Genomic DNA, 13,975 nt, shown 5'->3' with positions numbered 1-13,975 from the left:
CCCCAGAAGGAGCACATGTCCCCCATCAGATACCCCCCCCTTAAGCATAAGATAGGGAAGCTTGTTACTGCTCTTGCTCTTCCTCTCCACAAGGAACTAAATCAGTCTCCATTTACAACATTGTTATCCATGAACCTATGGACCTCTGTTTGATTTCCACAAGAAAGAACACCCGCCCAACTTCTCAGAAATCTCCTTGCATCTACAGAAGCATGGTCTGCAAAATTATGAGACTCAATGGATGCATAAGTGCAAATGCCTCATCTCAATTTTAAAATAATAAAAAAAGAAAAGCTTTTTACCACTGAGATGCAGATATTTGCTAAAGCACATGCTCAACACAATTGGTCTACTGTACCACTGTGGTTAAGCCTTTAGGTATGCTCTTGATTTTTTTAATGTACTTTAATTCTGTTCAGCAGAATACAGAAGCTTGCACACCATTTCAGCTCCATAATTTAGGTACTCCAGCACCAATCACATGCAAACATCTCAAGATAAGCCAACCTATGACATGAACTAGGGCCTGCAACAAGTTCCATTAATGCAACTTTTAACCAGCCGAAGAGACTACCATCATTGTTACACAAGTACACAGTACAGTTGTAGTTCAACGGTGTCTACCAATCCAAATACTGTGGCAAGCCTTATTCCACATCATAGCTTTGTTTGTGTGCGCTGTATATCTTTGTAGAGTTGCTGGATGCCAAGTGGCTAATAATACAACTAACCAAATTTCGTTTACAAACCCCTGAATTATTAGTGTATATCTAACTTAATTCAGCACTGGGATCTGAATACTTACACTGCATGCCTTACACCACTTCGTCCTTTCATGTAGCTCATTCCCGTCCTGTCCTTTCGACTTAAGTCTTCTAATTTCTGTTGGCCCAGCCAAGATATCTGCATCTGAGGACTGAAGAATATGGTCATTCAGTCACAGGATGGATGCCCAACATATTTTGATGTTACCTTGAACCAGTTACCATCTCTTAAGACTAATCTACCTCACTAGGTTCTTGTGCGGATAAAAAGGGCACGGGGAAGAAAACAATGTATCCCACTCCTAGCTCCTGGGAGGAATGAAATGATAAAAACGTGATAGTAAAGTAGAATACCCCCCCTCGTTTTTTTACACTGGCTCTACCCTTCCAGGGTGCAGCGCTTAAAGCACAATATTTTGTGCCTCAGAAAAATGCAATACTTTACCCTGGTTGTTTTTGCCATGTGGAATGTGATTGCATTATCTATCACAAGTTCTGTTTTTGTCTGGAAATCTTTTGTTTTGTCTTTTAGAAGAAAGGGGCAGTTGGTGAAATTTTTAAACAAACAGAAAACTTTAAAGAATACTTGGGAAGCTCTGCACTAAACTCTCCCTTGCCAAATTCCTTTGTTTCAGTTCAAAAACAGAAAGAATAGGAAGACTGCATTTGTATTAGTTTATGAAAGTGAGTTTTTAAATTAAGCTTTTCTGGTAGAATTTTCATTCCAGCAGCATTTTAAATAGGAATTTCCTTTTACAATGGAAGCATTTCATTGGTACATACTTGTGCAAAAAATCCTGCTCAGATCCAGGTTCTGACTCGTGTTCCTGAATTTGCTCCCCAATTTGCCGAGTGTTCTCTCTCAGCACCGTTGATGTGAGTTGTGGAGTCTGTAGAGCACCTGGAGTTTGGATGCTGTCATTTCTATTCAGCCAGGAGCCTTCAATATTCTCATCTGACAAAAGATAATAAACTATTACACACCACAAAGGTTTGGTGCTATTGCCATTTTTAAATTGTGCTGATAATATACCATTTATTTTAAACAGTTTATAAAAATTTAGTTTTCTGTCACATTGAACAAATGAAGATTAATAAATCTAGCATTTTTCTTCAGGTTGAGCTCTAATGTATTACTTCTGTGCCATTAAAAAGACACCAGCTCTACAACAGAAATGTTTATTGCATAATCTATTTTTCTGCACAGACATATTGTAGGCATTAGGATTTCAGCATTATAGGGGATTTTTTTCATATGGTGTTTGCATCATGGTTCCTCCCACCTCTGCAACTATATAAATCTCTTGGTTAATTTGAGACATGAACCAAAGGACTTATCTCCTTTGACTGGTAGCGTGTTTATGTTTTTTATGTTTTTTGTTTCTTAAACTTACTGTGCTAGATTCTAATTATGTTACTTTGTTGTGTTCTTTGTTTATAACCTTTTCATAATAAATCGGTTTTGAAAAGCTGCATAGACGTTGCAAAATAACAAAATATTAATAATTGAGGAACCCCAATCTCCTACCCAACTGCTTGTGAAACCTTATGCAAGCTGCTCTGCAGGATATAATTTTTTTGAATATTTCATACCAATCTGTTTAATATATAAATATAGCATCTGGTGATCTTGGCAAGTGAATTTTGTGTCATTCCCCTAAATCCACTAATTTGCCTGACTTCTTGATACAAGGAGTATATTGACCTTTTAGGATTACTCTAAAAAACCTGCAAAGCTTTCTACATTCTCACTGCTCTTACTTCCTCTTTCTCTTGAATGTGGAACCAAACCCATCTGATATACCTTCAGTAGAAGCATGCGTACACACATTTACTCAATCACCTCTATTGCTGCACTAAGAGAAGGTCCCTACAAGATTTGGTCTATTCACTTTTTCAAACATCTCAAGCTAAGATATTTGGGAAACAGGATAAACTTGCAAACAGTCTCGCCCAGCCTAATCTCAGTCTAAACAGATGATTTCCCCCATCCTGGGAATCTTACCTAAGAGAAAACAAAATTTATATGCCACAATGTTTGCTTTTATAGTTTTGAGGCCTGCCAATCGCTCTCTTTATCAACAAAACCTTTAAGTATGAAAAGATCAGACAAACTCAATACTGCAAATATCTGAAACACCACCTTAATCCCAGCAAGCTTTCTTGGGTGTTAAGATCAGCAGAAGGGTTCTCTCAGTAGTTCTGCTACCTGCACAAGTGCGGGGAAATAGTGGCCCAGAAGAGGGATTTCTCTGTGACAACCCCTAAATTGTGGAACTTCCCACAAACTCCCTACAGAGTTCTCACTTATGCTGAAGATACCTCTGTGTCCTGATTTTTGACAGTTACTTGGTTTTGTAGGCTCCATCTCTTTGATTTAATCTATTTTATTCTCTTTTTGTTTAGAACTGTATTACTTGTTTTCATAACTGAATATGTTGTTGTAACAGGCCCTGAGACCCTATGGTGAAGGGTGGGTAATAAATCTTATAAACAAAGAAACAAAGATCTGTGTACTAGAAGCTACCTATGCACAATGTGAAGTAACTTTATGAAAGTGCTTTACTCATACAATGTAAAAATAGGACTTTTAATGAGATTCAAAGCCACTAGAATCTCCAGGAAAGCTTTGACTAACTTCTGTGAAAAGGCCTGGAAGGTTTTTATTTTTTGCTTTTTCTATTTCTGCCTAAATAATGGGTTGTTTAAATTTCGACCCTTAACTCCCTTGCTGTCAAATGATGTTTCAATAAGAGATGCCACTCTCAAATCCTGAGGTCTATTTCAACAGCATGAAGTCAAAGAAAGTTTCACTTTTTTTGTCAGGTGCAATTCTGGTCCACAAAGTAATAGGCATTCTTCAAACCCATACTTACCCTCAACTCTTTTCTTGTGAAGTGGAGGCCGGCCTTTCTTATTTCTCACTGAAGAGGCTTTGCTGCTACTGCTTCCACTATTTACGGACATCCTATCATCTTCCCCACCTGTAACTAATGAATTTCTGTAGGAAATCAGTGGAAGCCATACATCTTCCCTCCTCTCCATCATCTGTTCTGTTAGGAACTTCTCCAGGTAAGTGTGACTGGTGGCAGGAGAAGACAGCAAGAGGATAAATAAATAAAATATGAATAAAATAGCTTTTGTAATCACAGTATCACTTCTGCCTTAATTAGCCATCAGATGTTCTGCATTATACCGGGGTCATCTACATTCAAAGGGAAATTTGCCCTGACTGTTTGTAGGGGAGTGAGGTTTTCCTGCCAATAGCTAAAAACTGATGTATTTGGGGGGTGGGGTTATGTGAGGTGGACACATATAGGGATTCCCATGTGCATATGTATTAATATAACTTCACACACAAACACTATGAAATAGACTCCCTTAGCTACTTGGTTTCATATTTTTTCCATCCATAAGAACAGTAGACATTTTCTGGTTGTTGCAGCTGGCAATATTTATATGCAGATTTAGAATATGCAGGCTTGGACTGTGCAAGGTTATACAAGAGAATAATATTTATTTATTTAAAGATCAGTATATCCTCGTCAGCGGGAGGCAATGGAAGACAGAAGTGCCTGGCGTGCTCTGGTCTATGGGGTCACGAAGAGTCGGACACGACTAAACGACTAACCAACAACATATCCTCGTCAACTGCCCAGTGTCTTCTTCCAACCAAAGCTGCTACAGGATTAGATTTATTCCCAATACAGTCGTATGTTGGTTTGTGAATGCCTTGCGAGTCTAATGTTTTGGCTCCCAAATGCCACAAACCCGGAAGTGAGTGTTTCAGTTTGCAGGAGCTTTCTGTAGCCGATCAGAAGCCACGCCTTGGTTTCCGAACATTTTGGAAATCGAACGGACTTCCAGAACGGATTCTGTTGGACTTCCGAGGTACCACTGTATCGTTTTTGTGAAGCCAAACTACCTTTTAATATTATTATTATTTACACTGTGTTCACAAATGTACTAAGCATATATACAAGGACTAAAAATCTGCAAAACCTATGTGCAAATAATTTATCATCGAAAAATTAATACAAAATAAAGGGAGAAGAAGCAGTTTTTAAAAGCATTATGCATAGTCAGAATACAATTTCAGCATCCTCAGCCTAGCACACAAACAAACTAAAGGAACTTGAGCCTGAAGACCTAGCTTGTAGAAGCAGTCCAACTCACGAGATCTTGCCAGTTCTTGCTCCCCCAACCCTCACAAAGAGGACAGAAGATCAGGAGGATAAGCCTCCTCTTCTAGGGTCAAGGTACATTATTTGTTTATTACCTGCCTACATTGCTTCAGAGTATGAGACAGGATGCTATGGGAACATGGTTTCAAGAATAGATAATCCATAGTTCCCTGAATCCAAACAGTTTGAACCTTTGTGGATTCCAAAGCCAGTTACAGAAATTGCCATTACACGTAATTTCAAACAGCAGATAATTCTTAGCTTCCTGTATACAGATCAATAACATTCCTCTTTAGCCGGGCATCCAACCATTAATCTATGGCCTTTTAAAAGCGGGGGTGGGGGTGTTATGATTTTTCTGTGATCACGTTTTTAATGTTGTACACTGACCTGGAATCTTCAGATTAAGGGTGGTATATAAATTGAATAAACAACAACAAAATAAACATACAATCAGCAAAACAGTACTTACACTGTCTTTTTGTCCTGCCGCAGGAGTTTAGAAGAAAATTCACTAAGTACTTCCAAGAAAGCAAGGTTAGGAGGAGGATATTCTTGGCCTTTCTGATTCTGATATTTAAAAGCAAATTCTATGCCATCTCTGTAATAAGATTCAAAGGACATAACTGATTTATTTGCAACACTATACTGCCCAATAACTAATACTCTCTGTGCAGTGAACAGCTCAACATAAAAGCCATATATCAAAAAACAAAACAAAATAAGGAAATGGAAATAGCCACAACAAATAATTGAACCAGCAAACTTTTTAAAAAGCACTAAAGGAGCTTAAGAATTTTTAAAGTCTGGGACTAAAAGAAGTATAATGAAGGTGTCAAGTGAGCCTCTCTACAGAGGACATTCCACAACCAGGGCACCACCCCTGAAAAAGCCCTCCCTCAAGTATCCCACCCCCATCAAACTTCTTTCTACAGGGGAATGTGGAAAAGGGCCTCTAAATATGACTTTAGGGTCTGGTATACATAGGAGGAGGCAATCCTTCAGGTACCCTGTGTCACAAAGGCATTGAGGATTTAAAAGGTAATGCCTAAACTTTGAATAGGACTGGGAAACATACTGGCAGCCGGTGCATATGAAAAATGAGGGATGCAACATAGGCATATTGGTCAGTTCCTGATAATAAATCTTGCCTGGTTTTGGACCAGCTGAAGTTTCTAGACTCTTTTCAAAGACATCCCCATATATAATGCACTCCTGCAATCTAAGTAGGACACCAGGACATGAATAATTGTTATTTGGACATTTATCTGTCCATGTAATGCCACAGTTGAGCTCTTAGTGAAAGGTGATAAAAGGCATCCCAAGCCACTGAGACAATTTCTGTCACTTTAGGCACCAGAAGTCAAATGTTCCAGTTTACCACCCAATCTGACAGAGTCTAGAGAGGGAGATGGAATTGCTATACATCCCACATCCTTGATGAGGTACATTAGTCAAGGATTTTAAAATATAAACCTAATACAAACAAATTTCTGTGTTTCTCTCCAACACCAGCATATTTCTCATAAGCATATATGCTGAATTCATAAATAGAAAGAAGAGCAAATTGCTGTTATTATTTGACAAACTGACACGATTCCACACTAAAAATCTTTCACACAGGTTAAGTGCCTTTTAATGTATCCCTTGCCACTCACTTGTGTAACGTGGCTACAGCCTCTCTCGTCTTGATCTGGTCCAGGCCAAAAGTAAGAGCAAACCTTCGGGCCAACTCCTTAATCCCACTGACGTGGGCTGATGTCCTGTCCAAGTTAGGACCTTGCTCTTGAACAAGCTCGTTAAACAGCTAAAGAAAGAATTGAATGGTTAAAATTTTAAACTCAAGTGTTTCAAATGGAAGTCTGCAGCATATACATGGGTGTCAGCTGCCATGTAATAAATATTTAGGGTTAAATGAATTTGTTTTAACACTGGGAATGAATGACAACAAATCTATTAATTATGTCTAACACAGCAGTAAAAAGAAGTGGTCAACAGCAATAAATATAGCAGTTGGGGGGGGGGACTTCTACTTTAATTCAGAACTGTTCCACAAGTTACAATTCTTGATACCTAAGATTCTTACCTGCTGCAAACTGAGAATGAGGGTTTTTGCACACTGAATTTTATCAATTTGCCTTGTTTTACTCAATGTCTCCTTAATTATATCCCCATAGTCATTGTAGTACTAAAAGAAAGAGGAAAAAAACACTCTTTTAGTTGTGACATGGAACATTTAGTCTTGACTATCTTCAATTTTATGTACTCTTTCTATACAGTGGTACCTCTGGTTACGAACTGAATTCGTTCCGGAGGTCCGTTCCTAAGCTGAAACCATTCTTATCCTGAGGCATGATTTTGCTAATGGGGTTTCCCAGTGCGCAATTTCTCTTCACATCCTGGGGCAAAGTTCACAACCAGGAGCAGCTACTTCCGGGTTAGCAAAGTTCATAACCCAAAGCGTTCATAACCAGAGGTACCACTGTATTCTGTTCCCCTTCAGTTGACAATACTTTAGAGTGAATTTAGGGATTTGTGATGAGCTGCAGTGGGGGAGGAGAGGAAGAGGAAGCCCTAACGTGTCATTGGATGTCAATCAGAGGGCTGAATTCACACTCTTTGCTCCTTCAATGGAAGAAGCTTCTATACATAGAATAAGAACTCTGCTCATGGAAGGATTGCTTCCATGAGTGGCACTCTATTTCTATGAATGGAAGCTTCCTATAGATAGGGTTAGTCGGTTTTACATTGTTTGGGCCAAAGAGCTAGCAATAATTCCCACACGCCAATATATTTCAGCTGTATTATTACTAAAAATCGTGCAGGATTCATTGAACCATAAAATTATAGAGTTGAAAGGGACCCCAAGGGTCATCTAGTCCAACCCCCTGAGATACAGGATTCAAGGATAATTAAGACTAGACAAACTGTCCAATAAGAGTATCATTCAAAACAAGGCAAAACCACATGCTGGAAGTTAATGCAGTTCACAGCACAAATCTGATATTATTATGAGAAATGAAACTATTATGGAACCATACCTTCATATAATGTTTGAAGATATCAGCTGCTGCATGCATGTCTACAATATCATAAATTATAAGTTTGCTAAAGGCAGCCAAAAGGTTTCTTCTCTTGTGTAAAGCTTCAATTTTATTAGCTTCATCCTCTTCATCTCCCTCTAGAAATTAAAGCAGTAAAATATTTGTTACCTTTGAAAATGACATTGAACTCTAATTTACAAATTCAACTGGCACTCAATACAATTCACTAAAATATGACTGGATGGTTTAAGTGGGATCGCAGTCAGACAGCAATTTGGTGAATACTCAAAATGAATTATGAGTATTGGTAGGAGTTTGAACTCTGGAAGCTGAGCTCTCATTGTAACTAAGCCACAAATTTGACATTTTGACTAGTCTAGTAGTTGCATTTGCACATCATAATAAAGCATGGTTTAGTGAAATATGCATGAGAAACAGCAGGCCTCCTCCCTCCACCCTGTGGCTGGGAGGAGGTCCTCAGAAGCTTTTAGTTTGAGTTTTAGATAACCGTCATGCTGTCTGACGCAACAAATTGTGGTTAATGTTAACCATGGGCAGTTTCAGACAAGCCAACTTCAAACCCTACTTACTGAAGCTCTCTTGTTTGAACTAGCTATGGTTAGTTTGAACACAATTCTATATCTGGATGACACAATGAACTGTTGTTAAATGAAACGGAAAATAAATGCTTTCAAAGTCCTCCTCATCCATTACATGGGAAGTGGTGATGGGAAAGCATGTGAGCCCAAGGCTTCTTATAGCTTATGCACATCATGAGAAACCATAGATTATTATTACATGTGAAAGTGGCAAGAATATCAAGCAAGTTTTTTTTTAAAGGAAGGATAGCTAACTGAAATTCTATGAAAAATTATTACATCTCAAATTGTTTTCTTTTACTAATCATAATTTTATTTATTTGTCACCTTTCCATAGTTAAAACTATGATAAAGGCAGCTTACAACATAAAATATTCATATAAACACAAATAAAAGCAGTCATAAGCAATAAATAAAAATACCTTAAAAGTACACAACCAAATTGAACAATTTCCACATAAATCATAAGCTCTAAAAATAAAGATACTCCTCCTAAGCAATACTCCAACTGCGCGCACCAAAACACTATCAATGCAATATAATCACTTCTGATATTACTTGTAAGAGACTGATATGCAATGAGTGGTAGCATATACAACAGTGATGGGGGATCTGTGGCGTTCCAGATGTTGCTGGACTACAACTCCCATCATTCCTGATCACTGGTCATACTGCCTAGGTCTATTGGGAGTTGGAGTTGGAAAGCCACAGGTTCTCAATCTCTAATTTACAAGCTTGTGGTATGCTCATTCTCTCTGTGAAACGGATGAATTACTAATGATACCACATTTCACACTCCCTTAAAGTAACCTAGAAATGGGGTTTAGGGGACAAAAACACTGATAAGGAAAGATAAATATGGGGAAATTATAGCCCATAAATGAAATAAACATGATAAATGGGTAAGGTGTGTTGTTTTTGAAGCTATGCGAAAGTATAAATCAAGATAACAAACATTTACCCATGCTCTGGTTCTCATCATCCTGGTCAATGAAGACATGGTCCATTACAAAGCTAAGGAGTTCAGACTGGAGTCCTGAATCTGGATTAAACACCAAAGGTTGAAGACCCTCCCTGCCTCCACTCATCAGCTGGTGGCTAAAAATCATCAACAGATCACAGAGCAGCATGAAAGCCTAGAATACAAAATAACTGCAGTCAATCACTCTGTAGACATCAAGAAAGGCTCAGATTCCAAATGAACAATCTGAAGCATGAGATTTCAACACAAGTATTTGGTGGATCACACAATTCAGCTGTTGCAGAGGAGAACTGCCAATAAAGGGCAATGCTGAACTAAGGAAAGCTGCTTTAGATGAAGCAGCAAGTTATTATTGACTTCTATAAGTTATTCTTCAGCAATAAGTGGGGTACACATGTTGAAAAGGTTCAAAGCTGCATGGGTAATAAATCCTTGCCATTACTTCCCAGACAGCTGAAGAAAAGGTGTGTAATAGCTACTATAAATGTATAAAGGAAATCTGATTTTTGTGCTGCATGACATGATAAAAACAAATTCTTTGCAATGAAGACACTTAATCTTCATCCAGAATCCAGTCACACAAAATGAAAGCATCTTTGACTCTGTGGCTAATTATATTCATCCTCTGTGAAAGTTGTCCACAACAAACAAAAATGACTTTGGTAGGCAAAAAACAAAACACTTTTGCTAAATTTAACATGTCTGTGATTTATTATTCATGTTAATCAATGAGTGTGTGTGTGTGTGTGTGTGTGTGTTTTAACATGGTGTAAAACACAGCTTTAAAATATTTACTTGACATGTTGAAAAATTGTTGAAATTTCTTTTACCTCTTCTTTGACTGGAGTGTTTACATTTGATAGACACTGTTGGCAAACAGCCAGAAATGATTTCACTGTTTTCCTCAACACCAACAAATCTTCCTGGAGCAAATATTAAACAGGAATTAATTGTTTACATATTAATCAAAGTTTGTCTAGTCAAGACCAAAATAAAAAAAGGATTATAGTAGGATTACTGAACAAAGCCCCAGTCCATCAAGACAGCAACTGAGACAGACAGAAAGACAAAAGAAAACTAAATCAAATCACACCATTTATAAAGTAATTTTTGGCCTAGACAAAGCCTGCAAGGTGGTTCAGAATCACTTTTTAGAAATCATTATAACACGACAGTAAGTTACAGAGACCTGTTCAAACCATAGCCCAAGTAACAGACATATAGTATGAGGGGACAGAAAAATATAATTTGTATAATCTAACAATACAATATTTGGGAGTTTTGTGTGTGTTTCTTTAAAGTGAAAAATTTGTGGAATATTGCCAGTTTCAGCAGATGGGGCTACTCAATCCTCTCCCCTTCTCAAGCTGCTTTGCTCCCCATGAGGTAAAAAACCAAAATAGAAACACTACACACACACAATATGAGAATCCTGAATCTTTTCCTCTGAGACTGTTGATGCACTTATTCTGGCCTTAACTCTGCAAAAATAGGAAGCTTTACTATCCATGAAGCCCATCATAATCACATACATTCTCAAAATTAGCAAGTTAAGACATCAGGGAGCAATGAGGTATAACAAAGAGAATGGATGTTACTTTTGCTGCAGACCAGAAAGCTCACTGAACAGATATGACTAATACTTTGATTGAAAAGTTCATACCTTTACACATGCACTCAAGCAAAAACAACAGAAAGACCCTCTGCTTCAAGGATGCTTAATCAATAAAAACAATAGAATAATCTATAGTTCTAAAACACAGCCAGCAAGTTAAAAGTGAAAGGGTCAGAATATAAGAGCTGCAACCATAAAAAGCACGGGAGAACAGGACAGGCATCACTTAGTGTCCAAAAGATAACAGATGGTACAAAGGACTAAAGAGGTAGCTTGATAATTTGGTTATCAAGCATTCCCTTAGAGACAGGCCTTAATTCACATGAAGAAGTACGGTAATAGGAGAAAATTGCACTGTAATCTTGATTTTTCCATGGTAACTATTCCTGAACTTGATATGCAGAGGGTAGTTATAGTGAGTCTGTGAGGAAGCTGCAAGGCCTTCATATAAGAATCTGAGATTATGATGTATAAATCAAATTGACAAGGCTTAACAATGACTTCTGAAGCACATTCAATAATTTAAATCTTGTTCTTCTGTTCCAGCTAAGATAGCAAACTAGCACATGTGAACTTTGCTTCAGCCTAGGATACATTTTCTATCAGTGTGTAGATGAGATGCTAGTCTGAGAAACTCTGTTCTTTTAGCAAAAGCAAGTGCAAATGCATTAATATTTCACTTAATATACAGGGAAAATCCTGGACTCAAATTAATTCCTTTTAAAAATCTCTATCTACCTCACTTATGTTCACAGCTGTATGAGTTGCTACACTGTAGAAATACTAAACAAAACTAACCATGCAATGATATATGGAAGGACACAAAGTGAAGAGCACAGAAGAATCAAATGAGTAACAACACCTTCAGAAAGATTAGAATCCAAATGTTTCTTACTTTTGAAGGAGATCCTTCTGTTATCTTTACCAGCTGCCAGAGAATAGAATAATGGGAACACTGAAGAGCCTGCACCACTATCTGAAACAAAATGGACATAAAATGAAGACAGAGGTGCAAAGTTATGCAATTTGGAACCTAAATAGTTTTTTGTGGGGAAACAGAAGGTTGTATAATCCTCTTTTAAAGTTTTTTTTTTAATCCCCCCTATTTTAGTATACTTTAGGGGCCATTTACTTATCTTTGAAGCTAGAAAAGAAAAACTGAGACTTTCACAGTAGTTGAAAACAATGATCAAGTTTTAGACAGTACAGAAACATATACTGAGCATTCTGACTTCTGGTTTCAGCCAGGTGATTCCCAAACTAGAAATGCTCTAGTTCGTTAATATGAACATTGCTATGCTTACTAGAGCACAACATCAACGTCACCACAAGTGACCTCAAGGAGGCATCACAGAATTACAAGAAAGCTTTAGGTGGCTGGAGAAACATTTAATTGTGAAGTATTAACAAATTCTTTATTACAGATAAAGACAACCCTGCCTATTGCTATATCAGCAGTGCAAAATATAAATCATAATGAGTCAGGCTCCCTTCTCAGAATGCAAAGTTAAAACTTGCTACAGTCAGGGAAGACACATTCCATGTTGGAGCCTTGTCTACAAAAATTAATCATTTTATATGTTTGTGGATTCCTTTTGAAGTACTGTGTAACTCAGAAGTCTTTAAATTACATTTCTGCAAAAAATGAGATTATATTTCTCAATTAATATTATTCTTGCACTTATTTTTAGAAGGGGGAATTTAAGTTCCTTAGTAGAAACTAAACACACATTGCCATTATTACCTGTTCTGGCATAGCTCCATGTTCAATTCCAGTCCTCAGTAACCTGTAGCAGTTACTAAACAAATCCCATTTTGTAAGATCGTGAGCACTGAAAGTAGTAGTAAAAATGATAAAAAAATATCAATATACCAAATAAAAACATAACAAAAATTGTGCTGTTACAATAAAATCATTGCTATGATTAGGTGGTTTAGTAACTCAACTGTGCATCATCTCTTAAAGCAAGGATTTGATTCAGAATGGGTATGTTTCAGAACCGTCTTGCTCAGTGGCACTGAACATTTCATCAAGTATTTCCAACGTATGTGTTTAAGTTCTACACATGACTTGAAACCTTCCAATTTCTTTAGCACTTTTCAGCCTTTGTTCTACATATCACTTTTTCATATCTTCTCTAATGTTGTGCATCACATGTAACTTGGCTATGTAACTACATCAATTGATTTGGCTAACAACATGTCAAAGGCACATACTTGTGGAAAGACGTTAACCTCTTTAAAGTGGAGAGAACGTTGTATATGTCATCATCATCAGCTTCTTCTCCCTGGAAACAGAACATACTGGATCAAGGACTGAACACTTTATAGTGTGCTTCATTTACAGCGGTACAGTGTTAATAGGTTAAATACATACATGTATAGCCTACCTACAATTAGTGATGGCAACTAAGATTAGAATTGAGATCCTGTGCATTTTGGAAACTACCATATTTTTCGTCCCATAGGACGCACCGGCCCATAGGACGCACCTAGGTTTTTTTTGGGGGGGGGATTTTTTCCCTTTATTTCCCGCCAAAAACCAGGTCGGGAAACAGCGGGATGGCCTCCCCACTGTCCCCCGAGCTTGTGGGGCTGCCTGATGTCTTCCCGAAGCGCCGGGCGCTCTGCTTTCAGCGTGCCCTGTGCTCCGGGAAGCAGGCAGCTCTGTGCAACCTTCCGGAGCCCGGCGTGGCTTCGCGCCGGGCTCAGGAGAGTTGTGTGGAGCTTCCTGAAGCCTGGAGAGCAAGAGGGGTTGGTGCGCACCGACCCCTCTCGCTCTCCAGG

At 38.0% G+C, this 13,975-nt stretch overlaps 1 protein-coding gene across 6 annotated transcripts in view; it reads right to left on the bottom strand.

The window, feature by feature from the left end:
* The window catches only part of STAG1 (STAG1 cohesin complex component), a 103,819-nt gene that overhangs the window by 3,842 nt on the left and 86,002 nt on the right, over positions 1-13,975 (bottom strand). For 4 of the 6 annotated variants that reach the window (XM_083741786.1, XM_083741785.1, XM_083741788.1 and 1 more), the window contains exons 20-31: positions 13,406-13,476; positions 12,933-13,020; positions 12,084-12,164; positions 10,404-10,496; positions 9,553-9,727; positions 7,990-8,129; positions 7,035-7,136; positions 6,607-6,755; positions 5,421-5,549; positions 3,641-3,846; positions 1,548-1,719; positions 806-916 (exon numbers count right to left, since the gene is read on the bottom strand). In XM_083741786.1, the coding sequence (XP_083597912.1) occupies positions 806-916; positions 1,548-1,719; positions 3,641-3,846; positions 5,421-5,549; positions 6,607-6,755; positions 7,035-7,136; positions 7,990-8,129; positions 9,553-9,727; positions 10,404-10,496; positions 12,084-12,164; positions 12,933-13,020; positions 13,406-13,476 (1,517 nt within the window). Of the gene's footprint in view, positions 1-805; positions 917-1,547; positions 1,720-3,640; positions 4,306-4,402; positions 5,550-6,606; positions 6,756-7,034; positions 7,137-7,989; positions 8,130-9,552; positions 9,728-10,403; positions 10,497-12,083; positions 12,165-12,932; positions 13,021-13,405; positions 13,477-13,975 lie in introns of all 6 variants that reach the window. The other 2 variants (XR_014565057.1, XR_014565058.1) reach the window with 1 other exon arrangement.

This window comes from Podarcis gaigeae (assembly GCF_964106915.1).
Source record: "Podarcis gaigeae genome assembly, chromosome: 5".
Classification (NCBI taxonomy): domain Eukaryota; kingdom Metazoa; phylum Chordata; class Lepidosauria; order Squamata; family Lacertidae; genus Podarcis; species Podarcis gaigeae.
Note: the sequence above shows the minus strand (reverse complement) of the source record. Positions and strands in the feature narration are given on the sequence as shown.